The 22365-nt window shown below is 39.3% G+C and overlaps 1 protein-coding gene across 1 annotated transcript in view; it reads left to right on the forward strand.

Annotated features, from left to right (window-relative positions):
• Window positions 1-22365, forward strand: part of dgki (diacylglycerol kinase, iota) — an 86185-nt gene that overhangs the window by 45204 nt on the left and 18616 nt on the right. Inside the window, exons 4-18 of the mRNA XM_053314177.1 lie at window positions 6371-6445; window positions 7615-7671; window positions 7825-7893; window positions 8044-8112; window positions 9928-10044; window positions 10590-10664; window positions 11693-11788; window positions 12405-12487; window positions 12782-12842; window positions 12963-13076; window positions 17741-17871; window positions 18251-18324; window positions 18630-18685; window positions 20272-20334; window positions 21748-21821. Of these exons, the coding sequence (XP_053170152.1) occupies window positions 6371-6445; window positions 7615-7671; window positions 7825-7893; window positions 8044-8112; window positions 9928-10044; window positions 10590-10664; window positions 11693-11788; window positions 12405-12487; window positions 12782-12842; window positions 12963-13076; window positions 17741-17871; window positions 18251-18324; window positions 18630-18685; window positions 20272-20334; window positions 21748-21821 (1214 nt within the window). The remainder of the gene's footprint in view (window positions 1-6370; window positions 6446-7614; window positions 7672-7824; window positions 7894-8043; window positions 8113-9927; window positions 10045-10589; window positions 10665-11692; window positions 11789-12404; window positions 12488-12781; window positions 12843-12962; window positions 13077-17740; window positions 17872-18250; window positions 18325-18629; window positions 18686-20271; window positions 20335-21747; window positions 21822-22365) is intronic.

A 22365-nucleotide genomic window follows, 5' to 3' on the forward strand; every position in this document is an offset into this window, starting at 1 on the left:
TTAAAAAACAGAATATCATTCACAAAAACAAAAAGTCAAGCATAAATAAACATATTAAGCAATTCAAAAAATAATATAATATTGTAAGAATTGAATTCTTATCAAGGTTAAAAAAGCATCTGAGATCCTACAAGACAACCGTGACACTAACATTTCATTTAGTTATGTTTCCTCTTTAATAACAGCACAAAAAATGACACTCTGCACTTTTATTTACAGTTAAAAACATTTCGCCGTGTGTTTCAGCTTCTGTCAAACTAACAGAGCTACGGTGGCTTCCTGTCTAAGCTTTCAAAATAAAACCTTTGTTATTGTGCTCTTCTTGTTATCATTAACAAACAAAGTTGGGGCTGTAAATTACGGGAGATTCCCGGTAGAAAAGACAAAACGGGGGAGAGCCTCTGGAGATGAGTCTGAAATACAGGAAAAACGGGAATGTTGGCAGCTCTGATATTACGAATATTCATATATATGACAGTAAAATAGTCCATCCTAAGTCAATCTACTTCAGTAGAGTAGTATTTCCTCTCTCAACCAGTAGAAGATGTTGTGAACAGCTGATTATGCATGAAAAAAAAATACCGTCATATACAGTGAAACCGCTTTTATTTTGAAAAATACCGTCATATACATTTTTGGTCATACCGCCCAGCACTAGAGTGAAGTGTGTTGGTAACTGGTCAATTTTATTCTATATTGTTATAATAAGTACTTCTGCTATTCTACTAATATGTGTTAAAATGTCAGGTAATAGTATAATAGTGTCGTGTCATCCATCTGACTCTTGCTGGTTTTCTCAGGAAGTGGTTTGTATTTTCTAAAGCAGCAGCTCGGGTCATTACGTCTCCTTAATGTAGCAGCGGAGTAGGTTTAGACCAATAAATCAATCTCTTTAAATGGCTTGTTGTGACATCACTTCAGTTGGCAAAGGATTGATGACTTTAGCAGGAAAATACTTAACGCCACCTGCTTTTAAAAGCTTGTAGAGCAACATGGTTATCAAGCAGGTGTGACTGAGAGGAGGTGAAACACGGGTCACAAAACAGGCGATAGATGGAGAAGATTAACTATTGCTCCGGTGTTGCAGCAGCGGGGGAAATAATTCATCTTTTTTTTTTTTTTACTACCGTTTCTTAAATTTTACATCAGCTGAGGGAGACTGGGAAGGAAAAGAAAAGACTGAACTGTGACTTCTTAAAACATAATGTTCAAAACAAGGCTGCCAGTGACTCATAAAGTTAAGATTCATTACAGGAGTTCATTTTTTCCTTCTTCACATATTTTAAAATGTACAAAAAACAAACAACAAATGCATGATTCATGATGTCAGAGTATTAGCATGCAGCGTCGGATGAAACAGGTGGTCCGAGTGTTTTGGAAACTGATCCTCGTGAGTCCTGTCGTGATCTTTTTTAAACGTCTAGAAAATGTAGCGTTATTTTAAACAAGATGCCTCGCTCTCATTCAGATGAACCGTGCAGCGCCGAGAAGAAATGACTCAGAAAGCAGATGATGAGGAAAAAAAAAGATGTGTTTTTTTTTTTTCCCTCAAGTTGCTTTTAACCACAAAGTATGCACAGCTGTTTGAAAAGCACTTTTAAATTACAGGTATTACAGATGCTTTCTCTTCTGTGCCGACACCTTTTAACACGGAACAACAAGAGCTGGGAATAACCTTTAATATTGACCATAAATACACTTTAATGACACATTCAGGGACGGTGATGCTGTAACAGACCAGACCGCTATCATCTCTCACTGTCATAACTTTCATTAACCCTCCTGTCGTCCTCCCGGGTCAAATTGACCCCATCTATTTTGACTGTTCCTTCTTTCCTTCCTTCCTTCCTTTCTTACTCCTTTCTTACTCCTTTCCTTCCTTCCTTCCTCCCTCTTTCTTTGCTCCCTCCTCCTTCCGTCCTTGCTCCCTTCCTTCTTTCCTTCCTCACTCCGTCCTTACTCCCTTCCTTCCTTCCTTCCTTCCTTCCTTCCTTCCTTCCTCCCTTCCTTCTTACTCCTTCCTTCCTTCCTTCCTTCCTTTCTCACCCCTTTCCTTCCTTCCTTTCTCACTCCTTTCCTTCCTTCCTTCCTTTCTTACTCCTTTCCTTCCTTCCTCCCTTTCTCCCTTCCTTCATTCCTTCATTCCTTCATTCCTTCATTCTTTCCTTCATCCCTCCCTCCTTACTCCTTTCCTTCCTTCCTTCCTTCATTCCTTCCTTCTTTCCTTCCTTCTTTCCTTCCTCCCTCCCTCCTTACTCCTTTCCTTCCTTCCTTCCTTCCTTCCTTCCTTCCTTCCTTCTTTCCTCCCTCCCTCCCTCGTTACTCCTTTCTTTCCTTCCTTCCTCCCTCCCTCCCTCCCTCCTTACTCCTTTCCTTCCTTCCTTCATTCCTCCTTTCCTTCCTCCCTTCCTTCTCTCCTAAATTCCTTCCTCTTTTTGTCCTTACTCCTTTCTTTCTTTCCTTCCTCCCTTCCTTCTCTCCTTTCCTTCCTTCCTCCTTTCCTTCCTTGACCTGAGGACAACAGGAGGGTTAAATAAATATTCTTTGTGTGTTTTTTTTTCGCTTACTTAAACGGACAATCTGCCTTCAGTGGAATCTCAGATTGCTTTGACAGTCACGGACGACATGAATAAGCACATTCCTACCTGCGCTCAGCTGCAAACGGCTGGTTTCGTTTTAAATCATCAAGGGGAAAATCCTGCCAGTCTAAAAGGAGGCTGCAGAGACTATTTAAAGTAACTATGCTATGAGTGTATAAACCGACACAGTAGCTTGCAGGGAGATGATGATGATGACGATGACGATGATGATGATGATGATGAGTAGTGCGAGGGTCACATGACGGACAGAGACAACTGAAGGTGTCCTGAATATTAAGAAAACTCTACAGCAAAGGAGATATGAAAAATAAATAAATAAAAGTAGAAAAGCCAGCTCCCCCCCAAAATGGGATGCAAACAATTAGCCTGAGTGGAGAAGGAGAAACAGATTGTAGTTTAGGAGAACTTTATTTATAGACCAACGTGTTTCGGCTTGCGGCCTTCATCACGGTCATCATAAAACACTTTACAAGCAGGATTTTAAAAAGCTGAAAAAAGATGGAAATAACAATAAGTAAGTTCCCTCACTTTAATGTACATAGTTGTCTTTTTAAGATTGTTCATATGTTGATGCAGAAACTACAACTATGACGGTTGTAAGCATGTGGGTTGAAGAGAGAGGTTAATGTGTGTAAATGTGCTAAACTTTTCATATTTAGTGGAATATATAAGGACATGTTCTCAGGAAAGTGACAATGGATGCTCATGAAGGACCAGGAGGACTGTCCTTCCCCACACAAACTGTGTCCTTTGTTGACTCTTGTTGCTCACCCATATGCATAAACAGGAAAAGGACTATGGAAAATACCAATTCTGTATTTCTGTGCTGTTGATTCTGATGGAAAATGCCTTTCCCAAACAAAATAAAAAAAGCAGAAAAAAATTAGATGAGCTTATGGTCATTATACCAGCAGTACTGTGACATTTTTGTTAAGCTTTCTCTGCATTGATAAGATAAAAAGACAAACACAACAAACACAACAATATAAAAGAGTCCTTAGCACTTAACCCTTGAAGTGTCAAGTGCCAAATTTAAAAAAAAAAAAAATTGATCCAGATATGAATCAGCCAATAGGTAATCTAGCAGGGAGGCGTGGGGAGTCTCCATTACATGACATGAGCGACACCATATTTGATCCATGACCCAGAAAAACCAGAAAAGGCTTGTCTGGTTTTTAACAGGGCGGCCGGGGCACAAACTTTCCCTCTCAGCTCTGGTACGGATCTATCGCAGTCAACATACTAAAAAACCTGCTGTGATCAGAATCTGCCTGAGTAGAAATGAGATCATGAAAAAAGGGCACAGGTCAATACTAGTTTAGTAAAAAGATAACCAGCTGAATTTCCAGCTATGACTTTTATGGACTAAAAGTTTTGTCTTTGCTGAGGTCAGTACAATGACGGAGAGATTTGGGGAGTGGGTTTCAGAGAGTCGGGGGGGCAACAACATTGTCAAATCTACTGACAGCGTCCTCTCTAAGATGAGTTAATTGGAGTAAACATGCAAACAAATTATCCCGCTCAGCTGCCATACCCTTCATGTGACCCTCGCTGTTGAGTCTGTCGCGGTCCCTCGGGGGCGGGGGTCTCCCGTAGTTTGGAGGAGGGTCACAGTTAACTAACTCTTTCCCTCTGAGGCCGTATTAACTGTCAGCCCAACCTTTGTAATTATTCAAAATAGAGTGAGGGGTCGTCTCTTCCTTCCAGTCTTTTCTTAGAAAGTGTTGTTGTTGTTGTTAAAGAGGTTGTTTTATGAATTTTAACACTCTTGATGAAAGTAATGAAGTGAGAGTAGTGGTATTTAATTCCTGTCATCTTTTGAGAGTTAAACTATTAATCGTTACACTTGTTCAGGGTCAAATTTGACCTGTTTTTACATTAAAGAGCTGTAAAAACACCCAATACTCATTTCCTCCAGGTGGACTTTTCCTATTGTGATCCTGAATATGCAAAAAAAGAAGATAAAAAGTATCATTTTTTAAATTTTGGTGCAGCTGATACATGAAAATGTCCAAATTTGATAATGATAACTTTATGTATATACTGTAGCACCTTTCATACATGAAATGCAGCTCAAAACAAGTGCAAACAAGTAGAGCACTTAGAATAAATGATAGGGGTTTAAAAATAAAATGATAAAGATACAATAAAAACATTGAAACAGGTGAAAAAGGATCGACGTTAATATACATTTAAAGGGGAAACTAAATAAAAACAGATATAAAATACAAAATAAAACATAGATTAACTAAGAAATAAGAAGAAAGAGAAAATCACCATTCAAGCATGTTGGTGTATTCTTTACATAATAATAATAATACAATTTAATTTGTATTTCACTTTACATTTCAGCAATCTCAAAGTGCTACAGAGTAAAAAAGAAAAGAAAAAAGAAAAAGAAAAGGTTAAAGGAGAACATATAAAAGACAAAATGCTTTAGTAAAAAGATACGTTTTTTTAAAGTTTTTTTTTAAATGTTCTCCCGGATCATAAAATAGTGATTTTAAATGTCTTTTCCCCCCATAAATAAATTGTATACGCTCTTCATTAATGACCGATGGTGAATGTATGAATGTGAACTGATGTAGAGACTGATAATGAGTCAGAATATGAACAGTATGTAAAAGTTAAAACCATGACTGTAGGATAACGTTCCCCTCGATACAAAAGAATGATGAAGATGATGAAGAGGCTGAATGTCAACTAACATAAATAACCAAACTAAAGCTACAAAAAAAAAGCAAGTTTCTGGTAAAATTCCTCCATTTACGCTGCTGCAGTTGACTTTAATCACGTTATCAAAGATGCATCCTGCAGAGGAACGTTAAGCTTTCTTAATGTGATTTTTTTTTTTAAATGTTAAAAGAGGATTTTGTGGAAGCACTTGAGCACATTAGCATCTGCTAACCAATGAGATGTGAGAGTTAAAGGCCAAATGTATTATGTTATGATACATAAAGCAGCTGTTAAGTGTTGCTCAGTGTGAAAAGTCAAGAGTGAACCCATCGACCGCTCCATTATCCTCCGTCATAACATCACCTGTAATGAGTAGTGGTGTAGTGAAGGGCAGCAAACACCACTTTGATCTTTCACTGTTTCACTTTTAATTTTATATCATTTCCTGGTTTGACTTTTTCTCACATTTCTAATTTAACCTTCCTGTCGTCTTCCCGGGTCAAATTGACCCCGTCTGTTTTGACTGCTCCTTCGTTTCTTCCTTCCTTCCTTCCTTCATTCCTTCCTTCCTTCCATCTTTCTTTCCTCCGTCCTTCCATCCTTCCTTCCTTCCTTCCTTCCTTCTTTCCTTCTTTCCTCCGTCCTTCCTTCCGTCCTTCCTTCCTCCTTCCTTCCTCCCTTCCCTCCTCCTTCCCTTCCTTCTTCCTTCCTCCTTTCCTCCCTCCTTTCCTTCCTTCCTTCCTTCCTCCCTCCTTTCCCTCCTTCCCTTCCTTCCTTGACTTGAGGACAACAGGAGGGTTAAAGGTTTCATTTGTGTGTGTTTTTTTGGCTTAATAATTTAGTAATTGGGAAAATAAGTGCATTATTTGGGGCTTGAGTTTTGAAGTCAAAGCGTCTCTTTTCATGTCTGGAGTGTCATCATGCTGCTAATGCTGTTATTAGAGGCGTTTCTGTGTGTGTTTGTGTGTCTTTTATCTACTTTTTTTATCATCTGTAAGCATTATTGTGCATGTTCTTGTTGCCTTGTGTGTGTTTTTCAGTGTTTTTGTGCCTCTCACCTCCCTCTGTGCTTTGTCTCTGTTGTCTCCTTTAAGAAGTCGGCCCCCAGGAAGAAATGTGCTGCCTGCAAGATCGTCGTTCACACCAGCTGCATGGAGCAACTAGAAAAGGTCTCACACACACACACACACACACACACACACACACACACACACACACACACACACACACGCATACAGAGAGAGCTTATCTTATCTGAATTTTGACAGTTATTTGAGAAGTTTCTTGCTAACAGCGTTCCTCTTCTGTTTTTTGAGCTCGATTTAGACCTAAAAACATGCATGAGTCATTTTCTACTTAAACCAGATGTGCGTATTGGTGGGTAGCATGTTTGCATGTTTGCTACAGGATGTGGTAAAATTATGTGTTAATTTGACATCCTCAGTTAATTTAATGGCTTAAAATTGAAAAAGTTGAAAAAATGCTTTAAAGAAAAGTCATTAAACTTTTCCAACACTTATCAATTCACACAACTTTACACTGACAGAATAGCCTACTCATTCATTTCACTGTTAATTGGCAAAGCAGCAACTCTAACACAGCGGCTCACAGTGCAATATCAGTAGTTTGGGTATAATATTTCTTTCTGTTCAACTATGAAATATACTTTAAAATCTGCTGTAATATCAATATCACACACATATTATCATTACACCAATATTCCTCTTAATATACAGTTACTATTTCTATTTCCTATCGTTCATATTTCTTGTTTTTTACTTACTTGTTATTTATTATTCATTCTATTTTTACTATCCACTTTGCTGCTGTAACACTTTAATTTTGACCCATCATGGGACTCATTATCTTGTCTTATTTTAGCCTCGAGTAATGCTACATTAACAGCTTTTTTTGGCCAGTCAAATAATAATAGTAGTAAAAACTGTTTCTATCACATTCAACAATAAAAGAAAAGGATTGCTGCCAGTATAACTTGACAGATTTGTAAATTCCCATCTCACAGTATTATAAACTGGTGAGTAGTATTGTGATGTCAAACTGGATCTATTACTGGACTGAACTTCTCAGATTATATTTCATCTTCTCGCTTGTTTCCGTAACAACACGCCCACATAAACGCATATTTATATTTGGGCTAGTTTTGGCAAGTTAGATGCTTCGTTAATTATTTATATCAGGTTTTAAATTAGATATTACCTTTTTATAGTACAAATGTTTTAATATATATAAACTGCTATGATTTCATGTTTGTGCCAAAAATCTTAGTTTAGTTTAGTTATCCTCTCTCTTTTCTTTTCTTGTGTTCTTCTCTCTCCAGATCAACTTTAGATGCAAGCCAACTTTCAGAGAGGGAGGATCCCGCTGCCTCAGAGATGTAAGTTTGTGTGTGTGTGTGTGTGTGTGTGTGTGTGTGTGTGTGTGTGTGTGTGTGTTAGTAACTGTGTACATCTGAGAGGAAATAATTAGTAAGTATTCTGTTAGCATCGAAAAAAATGTGATTATGTTCTGCATCTGTCTCTCCCAACAGCAGAACATACTGAGACATCACTGGGTTCACAGACGAAGACAGGAGGGCAAATGCAGACAGTGTGGAAAGGTAAGCATGCACACACACACACACTCACACACACACACACACACACACACACACACACACACACACACACACACACACACACACACAATAATAAATGTTGTTCACACAGTTATTATTATCTCAGTGTTTTTCTTCCTTCTGCTCCCACAGAGTTTTCAACAGAAGTTCTTCCACAGTAAAGAAATCATCGCCATCAGTTGTTCCTGGTGTAAACAAGCTGTGAGTAATTCATTAAAGCTCATAGAATAAAGCAAAAATCCTGCTGTCCAAAACGTTAATTAGACATATATAGTACAACTTCACACATGAAGATGATTAGGCTGCGTTCAGACTGCAGGCAAATCTGATTCCTTCTCAAATCTGATGTTTAGGCCTGACTGTCCACACTGTTTTTAGCAGGTGTCCAAATCGGATTTGGCTCTGTTCAGACTGGGCCACATTAATGACCAATCTGACAGGTTGCCGTGGCAACATTGTCAGAGCGGAGGCGTCATCTAGCGTGTATTGTGTGATGTCATATGATTGCAACAGCGACAGCAACAACAAACCCTCAAGCTTCTCTTGAACCGAGCCATCTCCCCAAAGATTAAGAATATGGTTTGGTCCTCTGTCCATGGACTGATGTTTTTGACGTCCTCCGTTGCCTCCAGTGATATCACCTAGCAACAAGAACTGGAATAAGTGCGGGTCTGGTGTCGCATAGAGTGATGTAGCGTAGAGACGTCACAGACAGTCAAATCCGATATGAGTGTTTGGAGCTGTTCAGACTCACACACATCTGTCCAAATGTGATCTGAAACTTCCTCCCAAAGGTGGTTTACATCTGGTTTGCAAAAATCGGATCTCATGTGATTTATGACTGTTCAGACTTCATAAGACCCATCCAGTTCCAATCTAGCCTGAAAAGATAGTAACAGTTTATTTCAACCTGACTGATCTCACCATAAATGTGGTTGTTGTGGTTCAAGCTAACTTCCATGTAGATCCTGAACAGCATTAAAAGCTGCAACAGACAGCTAGTGTCTGTATTACATTCACATTTTAAATGATTTATGAGTTACGGCCACAATAAAGAATAAAACTAGCAGATAGCTCAACCCTGTGCATGTAGAGAGAACCCTGTAAGGAGGTCTGGCCAAAAAGAACAAAACATAAGGAAGTCTATGAGCCAGCCGAGCAATAGTCAATAGGACCCAGACCCCCCACACCACCACCACCTCTAAACTATACGAAAATGCATAACCTAATCTGAAGAAACAAAGCTGCTAAAAACTGCACTACCAAGAAAACAAAAAGAAAAAAAAAACAGAAGAGGGTCTCAGGTGGTGAAGAGAGCTCCTGCAGGTCCACTCATTAATCATAAAAGCTCATCAAGGAGCACCTGGAAGTGAAAAGGAGAAAAGAAAAGGGAGGGGGAGCGAGTAACTTGTGTAAAAAAAACATGTTTATTTGGAGGCTCAATATAATGTGAGTCTTTGTTTCTCCAGATCTCTATGAAGGCACCAAGTGAACAGTCAGGGTCTTAAAACAATATTAGAGACATTTTAGTTTCAGTTTAAAAACTCGTGCAGGGTCAAGTATCAAGTATTCAATGCAAGTTAACGAGGAAGTGACACGTCTCATTTAACACTTATCAGAGTGAGGCAGCAGACATGCAGAAACAAAACCTGTTTTGTCACAAGAGAAGTGAAAATAACACCAAAGTAGATCATTTATTCTTATTCAGCTGCAGCTTCGTGTTAAAATATCAACATTTATTCTCAAATTCGAAAGCTCAGAAACTTTTCTTTGGGTTTCTTTTTTTTTTAAACTGATAATCGTCCCAGATTTGATCTTTCGGTTGATACATTTTGTTTTTCCGTGTCATATTTGTTTTCGTCACCTTCTCCTCCTGTCGTTAATGTTTATTCATGCTCTGCTGTCGTGTTGGTTTCCAGTTGTTCCCGCTGAGTCACGGCGTGATGTAAACGTATAAATTTGTAATTGATTTAAATGATTAACGGGATAAATAACGACACGTTTCTCTGCTCGCAGTTCCACAACAAGGTGACGTGTTTCATGCTGCACCAGATTGAGGAGCCGTGTTCACTGGGAGCCCACGCTGGTGTCATCGTACCTCCGTCCTGGATCATCAAAGTCAGGAAACCACAGGTGTACACACACATACACACACACACACACACACTCTCTCACACACACACTCCCCCAGCGGTCAGTCTGCCGGTTGATAAAGTTCACTCGCTGTCATTTTGTGACAGTTACGAAAAATGACTTTGTTGGATCTAAATTTAAAACTCCAGAAGAAGGCGTGTGTCAAAAAGTGTGTTTGTGTGTGTGTGTATGTGTGTGTGTGTGTGCGTGTGTGTGTGTGTGTGTGTGTGTGTGAGAGAAAGAGAGAGAGTTTTGGCCGTGATGTGATATGAGCTGACACATGTCTGATCTGTCTGAGAGAGCTCTGGGTTTGTGTCTCATAGTCTCTCACACACACACACACACACACACACACACACACACACACACACACACACACATATATATCCCTCAGTCATATCACATGCTACATTGCACTTTTAATTACCATTACAAGGGACATGGTGACAGTGAACTAACCACTGGACTGCCTGTGTGTATTTGTGTGTGTCTCTGTGTGTGTGTGTGTTTGTCTGTGTGTCTGTGTGTGTGTTTTCGTCCCCTAGAGCTCACTTAAGAACTCTGCCAGAAGAAAAAAACGGACATCTTTCAAACGAAGGACAAGCAAGAAGGGAATGGATGTAAGTAGCAATGTGAAAGAGACAGAGGATATTAATATTCAGGGTTTTTTTTATTTCAAGTGTTTATACATTTAGAGTTTTAAAGTTAGACACACTTTGTTTTCTACATAAGACATGAACATAGAGTACTGCGGTCATTTGGTCTTAATCTCTAGGCCAGACCAGATGCCCTGCCGGTCATGTTTGTATATATGTGTGTAAATAACTGACAAAACATATTATTGTCAGAAGTAAATGAAGCCAGATCAGGAATGCATGTGGTGCGTTTAAGGGCTGTCTGACATCTATTTCTGACATTGGCAAAGCAAGGCAAATTTATTTGTAAAGCACATTTCAACAAGGTGATTCAAAGTGCTTCACATCAAACCCTGAAACGTATCAAGACAGAATATGAAAGCAACACATGGCAAAATAAAAATACATTTAAATATGACTAAAAGTGTTAAATTGGGAGTAAAATTAAGCTAAAATAGAGTAAGATCAACATTTTCAATCAGCAAATGATTGAAAATGAATGAATGATTTTGACTGTTTCTTCCTTCCTTCCTTCTTTCCTTCCTTCCTTCCTTCCTTCCTTCCTTCTGTCCTTCCTTCCTTCCCTTCCTTCCCTTCCTTTCCTTCCTTCTTCCTCCCTTCTTTCCTTCCTTCCTTCCTTTCTTCTTCCCTCCTTTCCTTCCTTCCTCCCTCCTTTCTTCCTTCCTTCCCTCTTTCCTTCCTCCCTTCCTTCCTCCTTCCTCCCTCATTTCCTTCCTCCCTCCTATCCTTCCTTCTTACTTCCTTCTTTCCTCCCTCCTTTCCTTCCTTCTTCCTCCCTTCCTCCCTCCTTTCCTTCCTCCTCCCTCCCTTCCTTCCTTGACTTGAAGACAACAGGAGGGTTAATTATTTAACTGTAGGAGTATGAAACTATACTCGGTTAGGTAACCTCTGCTGTAGCCCATACACAGTTTTGATCTATTACATATGTGTTTCCTTTATAAGAGTTGAGTCACATTTCTTACTCTGCCTTTCTCTCTCTTTCTTCTCCCTAGGAGTCCAAATGGCGTCCGTTCATGTTGAAGCCTCTCCCCTCTCCTCTCATGAAGCCCATCTTAGTTTTTGTTAATCCCAAGAGCGGCGGCAACCAGGTCAGTGCGCCGCATGTTAATCTTTTCTCTGTCACCTACGTAACACCATTACAGGCTCGCCTCATTTGAACAGTGCGGAGGGTCCTTTAATGTGATTCATTCCCACTCCAAAGTTGTTGCTAAATTATTGCTCATAATTTAAGATGTAAGACACAGCACCCCTCTGATTCGCCTACTATTCCCTCTGTGTCTACAATTCATTTTAAATGCAGGAAGACATAATGTATTAACTTTGTCTGTCACACTTGATTTAACCAACAACCTGTTCTCCTGAACGCTGTCGTACTTTACAAGAGATAATGTTGCATCATGGTCTCATCAGATTTTAATTTAAGTCTTTTATTAATGTACGGATCTCAACAGGGTGTTGTCGGATGATTTATATTTGAAATAAGGTGTAAAATCTTCCTGCTCAGCCTCCGTCAGGCTGTTCAGGAGTTATTACAATCTGTCGGTGGGCAATAACAGAACGTTTAATTAGCGAGATGTCAGTTCAGACTGGATTAGTTTCATCAGATAATCAGAGTTTTATGAAAAAGCCACCTTGAAATGTTTAACTCGATGGCTGTTATCATTATTATATCATCATTTCTTCTTCTTTTTCTTCTCTCTGCAGGGTGCCAAGGTGTTACAGATGTTCATGTGGATCTTGAACCCACGACAAGTCTTTGACCTGTCGCAGGGTGGGCTTCGAGAAGCGTAAGTACCCTTCATTGGGAACAAAACATGCCCCTTATACATTTTAGTTAAAGGTCACATGACTAGAATGACTAAATCTGTAATAATGTCCTCCTAAAAATCCTCACCTCACATCACTCTTCTTATTATCACAGCGCACTGTTGGGTGAAAATTGCTTCGCTATATCTTCTCACTTCAGTTTTAGTCTCCTTTTATTCAAATTCACTGCTTCATCAAACACTGACCAATTTACACCCACTCGACACCCAATCAGCAGCTCCTTTCTTTCTCTCTTTCTCATGCAAATTGATCAGGTTGGAGTTATACAGGAAAGTGCCAAATCTGAGGATCCTCGCCTGCGGAGGTGACGGGACGGTGAGGGTCTTTTTTTTAAATTCTTTTATTCCTACAAATTTATATTCAATCCTAAATCTCTGCAGCTTATATATATATATCTATCTCTATATGTGTTGTTATGTGTATGTCTCTCTGTAGGTGGGGTGGATCCTGTCCACTCTAGATGAGCTACAGATGAACCCCCAGCCTCCTGTTGCTGTTCTTCCTCTGGGAACAGGAAATGACCTCGCCAGGACGCTCAACTGGGGCGGGGTGAGTTCGTAGCCTTGACTTGTGCAGCAGGACGTGCCGTAGCAGTTTTCTCCTCCCTGTATTATTTTCATTGAAAAAGTGTGTGTTTAATGACTTCGGGGTCAACGAATGAATAAAACAGGATAGATTAAAGTGTGAGGTCACTGCAGGAGGGAAGTTATGGTAAGATACTGCAAATATACAGAAGATTAAAGAAAATAGGGTTTATATGAAGATACATAAAACCAACAATGCATTGAAATCATAGCTTAAATAGAAATGGGTGATTTAAAAGGACATTATTGAATATATGAATGAAACTATTACTATGATATCAAAAAAAAGCAAGAATGGGTATCTTCTACTCAAATATGAATTAATAAGCTGTATCAATTATTCAAATATGCGGTTAAAGTAGATCAATTATTCACGTTGTCCGACACCTCTGGGAGCGACAGAGTAACTAACGCTCACACATTCCAGGAAGTCTACGAGAGCTGGCTTCCTGTGTATCTCATCCTCTGACCCCTGACATATAACTGTTGTGTGACCTCTGCACGGCAACAACACGTCAAGTTGAGACTGTTGTTGCTCTCATGGTAGAAATGATTGTATCCTGTAGTGAGTGAGAGCTGCGTGATTTAATTCAATTCAATTTAATGGGGTTTTATTGGCATGAAAGTTATGAGATTGATTCCAGAGCATTAAAATAACTATAATATGAACATTAATACAACATTAAGATTGATATATATTAATTTATATGAATGAAAAGGGTTATTTCTCTGTCTCTCTCTCCTTTCACAGATGATATATAATAAAAATAATGATAATAATATTACATTTTATTTAAAGGTGCCTTTCTTGGCCCATATATAATAACTTAATAATAATAAAATAGCCAAATTAGTTCAATTGTATTTACATTTACATTTCTTAAAGAGTACAAAACTACTTTTTTGTTTTAAATTAAATGTTTTAGTAGTTCCTTTCATACTTTTTGATTGCAGCGATATTACAAACTAATAATTTAGAAATTCATTAGTAAAAATTGTTCCCTTTTTTATGATTTTTAACTTAATATGATATGAATTGTACTGGATTTTAATCAGTACAAAGTGTTTGGTCGCTCAGTGCTGCTCTTAACTGGTGTTTTCATTTTCGACTCCAGCGTCACCTTTGCTTCCCTACATCAGCGACAACAACCACAAACTAATAAAAGTCTTTTATTAGTAATTTTTTTCTTTAGTTTTTTACCGAAACCTGAAAATAAAAAGTGCTGAAGGTGCTCAGAGGTGCTGAAACTTAAAAAAGATGAAATATAATATATAATGCGCCGTCCTTCTTTTACAAAGGTGCTTTATACTTTGGAAGTTTGTTGCTAAAATAAGGTGAAGTACTGAAACATCAAGACTCTGCCCCTTGACACACACACACACACACACACACACACACACACACACATTGCACAACCCACACTGCAACATAAAAGAAGAGACCTTTACGAGCTCCCACATTCTTCCATTAGGCTTTTCTTTAGAGCAGCTATGTGGGCTCGTATCTCTCTGAATGACTCAAAGTCTGAGTCAAAAAAACCCGACAACAACACAAAAGAACTTAAATCAAATGTTTGCCTTGGTATTTTAAATTGAATCACATAATATAAATAATTTAACATCACTGAAGATATCTGCATCATCCTCTTCATCATGTTATCATAAGCGTGACATTAAGTGGGTTCATTTAATTTTCTAAGGGACATTTTTAAATTGAATATTACAGGATTTATATTAAAGATTCATCTGCTGTGTTGTTATGAGTCTGAGCTTCACACAAAGACTCTCATAGGAATACTCAAATATTAATTAGGGCTGGGCCGATATGCTTTTGTGCCGATTTGATTCTCTAATAACGATTTTTGGGTCCTGATTCGATTTAAATTACGATTCTGATTAAACAAGTATTGCGATTTTATATTTCAATGATTGTGATTTTCTTTCCTTAAACAAGAACAGGTTGAACCAAACACTTGATAATACATCATAAGTCATATTTATAAAAAACACAATACACACATCACATCAGTTTGTGAGATTTATTTTAAAACTGTGCACCTGCCCTCACAAAAATCATTCTCATCCGCCAACATCTTATCAAAAAAAAAAATTAAATAAATAAATGTTTATATTATGTGAAGGAGGGAAGCAGGGAGCAGACAGGAGGAGTAGAAGGAGCTTTAAGACACAGAAATCAAGGACAGGAAATACAGATGAAAAAGAAGATTAAAGAGCTAATAACTGCATGGAGAAAGATGGAGAAAGTCTGATATCTCATTATGATGCAACATTTCTTTGCAGATTAATATAAAAATCGATTTTTTTTGGCCCAGCCGTAATATTTAGGTAGACTGAAATGTTGGTTAATAGTTTATTACTTCATTTATCTTTCATATTAGGTTGTTTATTTCAAAATAAAAGTGCATTTCTTATGAATGTGGTCATGCTGTACAGACTGCATTTACACCTGCATGCTATATTTTACTAGCAGTTATTGCCGGTATATAAGCACTGTGGTGAATGATGGGCTGAAGATACATTAATTATGTTTTATTCCAGAAGTACAGCATTAAAAACCCTCCTGATACAGAGGACTCGTAGATGCTTTGAATAATTACAGAGCTGAGTGAATGCATATCTTCAGTGTGTGTAATTAGCAGTGTGTCCGTTTTGTCCTTTCTATTGTTCCGTATTTCTGCCTGCAGGTTTTCTTATCTTCTTTTGCCTCTGTTGTTTTTGTCCTTTTTCTTTCCTTTTATTCTTCCCTTTTCCTTTTCTCTTCCTTTGCCTCTCACTCTCTTCACCTTTACCTTCACCTTCGCCGTTACCTTTCTCTTCTTCTCTCTGACACTCACTCGTGTTACTTACTGAGCCGCTCCACCTGTCCTGGCTCCTGTCCTGCCCCGCCTCTGTGTGAGTGTGAATGTCCCCGTGACATGCTGTGTGTGTGTGTGTGTGTGTGTGTGTGTGTGTGTGTGTTTTTGAGCACCTCACAGAAGAGGCCCTGCTGATGAGCGCTACTATCATCACATTGTTGTTTCCTCAAGAGTGTGTGTGTGTGTGTGTGTGTGTGTGTGTGTGTGTGTGTCTGTGTGTGTGTGTGTGTGTGTGTGTGTGTGTGTGTGTGTGTGTGGTCCTGATTTCCTGACCCTGTCAAGAGGGAAAAGAAAATAAAAAGCTGCGAAAATAGTAACAGAGGACAGAACGAGGGGGGGGTGGAGACATGGATTGATGGCAGGAAAGAGACAGATAATGATAAAGAGAGGAGTGAGGTGTTTGTGAGTGTGTGTGTGTGTGTGTGTGTGTGTGTGTGTGTGTGTGTGTGTGTGTGTTAACCATAAAATCAGCTCATTTATTCATGTGTTTGTGGCGTGCTCTCAGCTTTCTTTTCACTTTAAGTGGTTATTGTGTCAGCAAAGCAGCCTCAATGACCACTCACTGAAAGCCGGTCATTACGTGCTCTCGCTCTTGATTCTCCTCTTTCTCTCTCTCCCTATCTCTCTCTCTCTCTCTCTCTCTCTCTCTCTCTCTCTCTCTCTCTCTCTCTCTCTCTCTCTCTCTCTCTCTCTCTCTCTCTCTCTCTCTCTCTCTCTCTCTCTCTCTCTCTCTCTCTCTCTCTCTCTCTCTCTCTCTCTCCCTCTCTTAAGTGTGTGTGTTGAGCTCTTGTTATCGAGTACATAAGGAGGAGGGAGAGACCTTGGTGCTTCAATGGACAGAGAGAGCAAACAGTATATAGGCCATCATTTAGATAGACAGACAACATCCAACCATCCCTTCACCATCCTAGAATATGATAGAATAATAATTAAGATTCATTTTAATAAAGACTTTTGCCCTATTTTTTATGTGTTTACATTCATTCACTATATGTGATACAAAAATAATGATGAAAAAAAAAATTACCTCCACATACATTCTGTAATATATGAAATCTGCAATATTTTTTTTTCTGTACACCAAAAAACAGGGAAAAAAATAGTCAGAAAAAACGGATTTTTAAAATTTTTATTCAAGTGAATGCAATACACTTCCGTATGATATATATCTAATTCTTCTGTCCAAAAACACATTAAAAGCACATAAACGAGGCACGCCACTGCCCTAAATGACATGTTCCTTCATTATAAAGAGTTTGGTCATGTTCATTTGTCTATAATCAGCCCCAAAGACTAATCTATAATCTTCACTTTGTACTACATTGTTAATCTCTAAAAGACCTTCAGAGCAAAGTCAAGAGGTTGTTATATGGAGCACAACAAGCTACATACATACTGTTCTCCCTCCCACACATGCTCAGTGGCATCAACCTGATACACAACTACTCTATAGAGCTGGAAATGGGATCACTGTTAATTATTTTTATATTATTATTATTTATAAGCAAATTACAGCACAGAGGAATAAGATATATCAGGCTTGTAAGAAGATGAATTCATGTCAGTGTGGCTCTATACATGAGATTCTTTGATTATAATAAAAATGTAAAAAAGCCTAACCCTTTAATTTGACTGCATGTATGTTTTATAATCCAAATTCTTTATCTTCTCCTCGTGTTCATTCCCTCTCTCTCTCTCTCTCTCTCTCTCTCTCTCTCTCTCTCTCTCTCTCTCTCTCTCTCTCTCCCCGCAGGGTTACACAGACGAGCCGGTGTCCAAGGTTCTGTGTCACGTGGAGGACGGCTCGGTGGTGCAGCTGGACAGGTGGAACCTCCTGGTGGAGAAAAGTGCCGTCCAACCGGTGGAAGGCACTCAGAAGGTCAGAAGTCAGACCGATGTTTGCGTGCATGTGAACTTTAATTACATCGGCGGGGGGGGGGGGGGGTCTAACAATACTTCAAAACTTTTCACATAGCTTACGTAACTCATAGCAGAATGTAACTCAAGCTAAAGTACCAAAAACACTGAACATAAAAAGGATTCTCGTGTATTTGTGCAGATGTTTTTCTCGTGTCTACAGAACATGTACATTTGAATACGAGCTGTCAGGTTTCATGGATGTACATTAGGAAGTTAAGAAATGTAACCAGGACATGAGCTGTGTTTGCCGTTGCTGTTCTACGTTTAAAAAAAAAAATGTTATATAATATTTCTACAAGCACACTCACTTTTAATATATTTCCTCTTGTGGCCTCAGCTGCCTCCTGAATGTGTTCAACAACTACTTCAGCCTGGGCTTCGACGCCCACGTCACCCTGGAGTTCCACGAGTCCAGAGGTCAGTGAGATCTATTTTAGTGTCTTTCTCTCCACATTTCAACTCATATTAGCTCTATTTATACCCCATGAAGTTCACCTCCTTCCAGTTAATGCACGGCGGCCGTAACAGAAAGACGAGGAGAATAAGATAAAATATTAAAAATGACACACATTTAGATGCACAACTTGTCCAGTCATGCATGCATAAATGAGTTTCTGTCTCCCTGTATTTTTTTATTTATTTATTTTTCCAGTTGTCTTTGCAAGATATTTAATGTATTCTCGTTCTTTTTCTCCGTCTGTCTGATTGTGTCTTCTTTGCAGAGGCCAACCCAGAAAAGTTTAACAGTCGCTTCCGCAACAAGATGTTCTATGCAGGAGTGAGCGTCCCATTTCACCACACACACACACACACACACACACACACACACACACACACAAACACACACACACAGACATTTTCACACACACATGCAAAGATTCATGCAGCCCAAACATCAAACTTCTCTTTCCCTCTCTCTTTCATCTCTCTCTGTCTGTCTTCATAAAACACACAGACGGAGAGTAAATCTATATTATGTGAAGGAGGGAAGCAGGGAGCAGACAGGAGGAGTAGAAGGAGCTTTAAGAAACAGAAATCAAGGACAGAAAATATAGATAAAAAAGAAGATTAAAGAGCTAATAACAGAGAAAGATGGAGAAAGTCTGATATCTCACTATGTGTTGCAACTACTTTTCTGAAAGGCCGCTGAGAGACTAGTAGGCTCTTATCTGTGACATGTCCACAAAATCATAAGAAGTCCATATGACGTTTTTTTACTGCAGTTTATTTGAATGAAAAAATCAAAAAGGACTGACAAGCAGCTGATCCACAAACATATAAAAACCCTGATGTGATCCGACTGTGAGAATAAAGTGATGAAAGACGATGGTGATGGTCAACAGAAAATATCGGAGCTCTACTAACTCCCTTTGTCCCAAACTCCCGCCACCACCCAAGTGAACAGGTCAAATAAGGGGAAACAACACCCATGTGTCAATCAATGCATGTGACGCAATACATGCAGCTGAAGCAAATATAAACATAAACAAAACATATTTTGGCTCCTACACTAATACAATATTTCTTTGCATTACTGTGATTTTAAAGCAAACCCTATTAGTGTCAGACTATCAGACAGTAAATACCAGCAGCTAATATTTTGCACTTTTATAGTAATGATGAGTTTTAGTATAGAAACCAGTTTGACTTTCACACACTCACACGCAAAGACTTGAAACTTCTCCTTTTCTCTCTTTCTTCTTTCACTGTCTGTTCTCATAAAACACACAGATATACACTCATGTACTGTCGAGTGTTTCAAAAGGATGAAGGCAAGAGTAAATCTGCATTGTTGAAGGAGCAGACAAAATAGAGTAAAATGAGTTTTAAGACACAGAACTCAAGCTTAGAAAACACAGATAAAAAGAAGAGAGAGGAACTAATAACTAAGGAGGAAGCAGGAAGTCTCAAAACCACATTTCTTTGCATTTACTGGTGATTTTAAAGCAAATAACAAACCGTCTCAGACCATGAAATATTTTGACCTTATATGTTGCACTTCTGTAGTATTAATCATTATTTTTAGTATAATAGTAGCACAGAAGCAGTTTGACAAGCTTTAATTAGAAATGTTTACACTCGCTATTGTTCCAGCTTCCAGTTTTAGACTTGGAGAATTATTATTGGACGCTGTAGTTACAGATATAGATGGTAGATGGAAGGAAGACAATATAGGTGGGAGTTAAAAGAGGAAGCATTTAGGTGGGGGAGGGGGGAGGGTTATCACTTTTTAATGAGGGAAATGTAATGAAGTGTAATGGTTTGATTGGGTCCTTTTCTCTGTTCGTGTGTGTGTGTGTGTGTGTGTGTGTGTGTGTGTGTGTGTGTGTGTGTGTGTGTGTGTGTGTGTGTGTGTGTGTGCAGGCTGCATTCTCCGATTTCCTCCAGAGAAGCTCCAGGGATTTGTCCAAGCACGTCAGAGTGGTGGTGAGTGTTAACACAAACACACTCTCTCTCTCTCTCTCTCTCTCTCTCTCTCTCCTCTCTCTCTCTCTCTCTCTCTCTCTCTCTCTCTCTCTCTCTCTCACTCTCTCTCTCTCTCTCTCTCTCTCTCTCTCTCTCTCTCTCTCTCTCTCTCTCTCTCTCTCTCTCTCTCTCTCTCTCTCTCTCTCTCACTCTGTATCGTTTTCCATGTCGACATGTCTGGGCGGCAGGTCAGCCTGGTGATTAAAAAGCCCGTCTTTCAGCTGCTAGTGTCCTTCGGCAAGACATTGTACCACTGTCAGCGCCACAGATAACACTCTGACCCTGACCTTTGACCTCCCTGCTCGGACCAAGCACAGCATTATTATATTGCATATGTGGGAGTTAATTGGGATGTTAAAGTTAATTATTTAGTTTTTTGAATCATGAATTTCCTCAAATCTGAAATATCAAGTGTCAAAAAACCCAGATTTTTTTTGCAATGCATTACTCCATTTCTCAGTATGTTTCAACTTCCCCTTCCTGTCTGTGGCACTGAAGCCGACGCCCTGCCTGTTTTAGCAAGTCAATGTTTAGAGAATTGACGACAAATTTATACTTTTATTTAAAGAATGCCTCCTAAAAACAGCTGGGCTCTGTAGTTTTTAGCAAACAGAGGAACCCATGCATTTGTTGGCTGCATATTTGGTGTATTTACAGCAGCTGTGCTCATTGTAATGAAGCAACATGTCCAACCAGTGCAGTGGTGTGGCTCACTGATGTGTTTTTTATTAGTTTTTTGGACAACAGTGGAGCTCTAGCAATAAGAGGAATAAGAGATGAGACAATACTTGTTAGTAATAGGATCAAATGAGTGTGAAAAGCCGTAAAGAATATCACAACTTACTCTTTGATGAGAGTGAGCAGACATTTCAGTAAATAACCCTAACCCTGAAACATTATCTCTGCTCAGAAAATGGCTCCTTATTCTCCTTCTTTCTCTAGTCGACACAGTTTTCCATTTTTTCCTGTTGCTGCGAGACAGCAGAGTGAGCCTTGAAGTGTATCAATCACTTTCTAACACCCCACTCACACACACGCACACACACACACACATCCCTCCACATGAAAACAGGCTTAAGACCAAGAGCGAAAACACACTGAAAATGGGACTCAAAAGTGAGAAGTGAGAGTGAAGCTGGGACAGACTTGTAAAACCGAGGAAAGGATCTGAGAGTGAAAATCTGCTGCTTTGTCGTACATTCACTCACATTAGTTACAGTTTATTTTAAACAGTGGATTATAATCACTCATGTTCAGGTGTGTCAGCAAACCACACAGGTCTATTTAATAAGCCACCGGTCCTGATCATACAGTACAGCTTAAATGACTCTCTGTAACTCACAGTTTCTTCCTTTTCTCTCTTTCTTTTCCCAGTGCGATGGTACAGATCTGACTCCTAAGATCCAGGAGTTAAAATTCCAGTGCATTGTGTTTCTAAACATTCCCAGGTAGGTGTACATACAAAGCCAAATGTTACTGTGCTATACTTTTTATTATTTTATTTTTTTAACCCTCCTGTTGTCCTCGAGTCAAGGAAGGGAGGGAGGAAGAAGGAAGGAAAGGATGGAAGGAAGGAAGAAGGATGGAAGGGAGGAAGAAGGAAGGAAAGGAGGGAGGAAGGAAGGGAGGAAGAAGGAAGGAAAGGAGGGAGTAAGGAAGGAAGGAAGGAAGGAAGAAAGGAAGGAAAGAAGGAGGGAAGAAAGGAAAGGAGGGAAGAAGGAAGGAAAGGAAGGAAGGAAGGAGGGAAGGAAAGAAGGGCAGAGGAAAGAAGGAAGGTAATGGGGAGGAAAGAAGGGGAGAAGGAAGGAGGGAGGGAGGAAGGAAGGACAGAAGGAAGGAGGGAAGGAAAGAAGGGCAGAGGAAAGAAGGAAGGTAATGGGGAGGAAAGAAGGGGAGAAGGAAGGAAGGAAGAAGGAACAGTCAAAACAGACAGAGTCAATTTGACCCGGGAGGACGGCACGAAGGTTAAAAGGCACATTAGTGAAAAGGAGC

Source organism: Scomber japonicus, chromosome 23 (assembly GCF_027409825.1).
Source record: "Scomber japonicus isolate fScoJap1 chromosome 23, fScoJap1.pri, whole genome shotgun sequence".
Taxonomy (NCBI): Eukaryota; Metazoa; Chordata; class Actinopteri; order Scombriformes; family Scombridae; genus Scomber; species Scomber japonicus.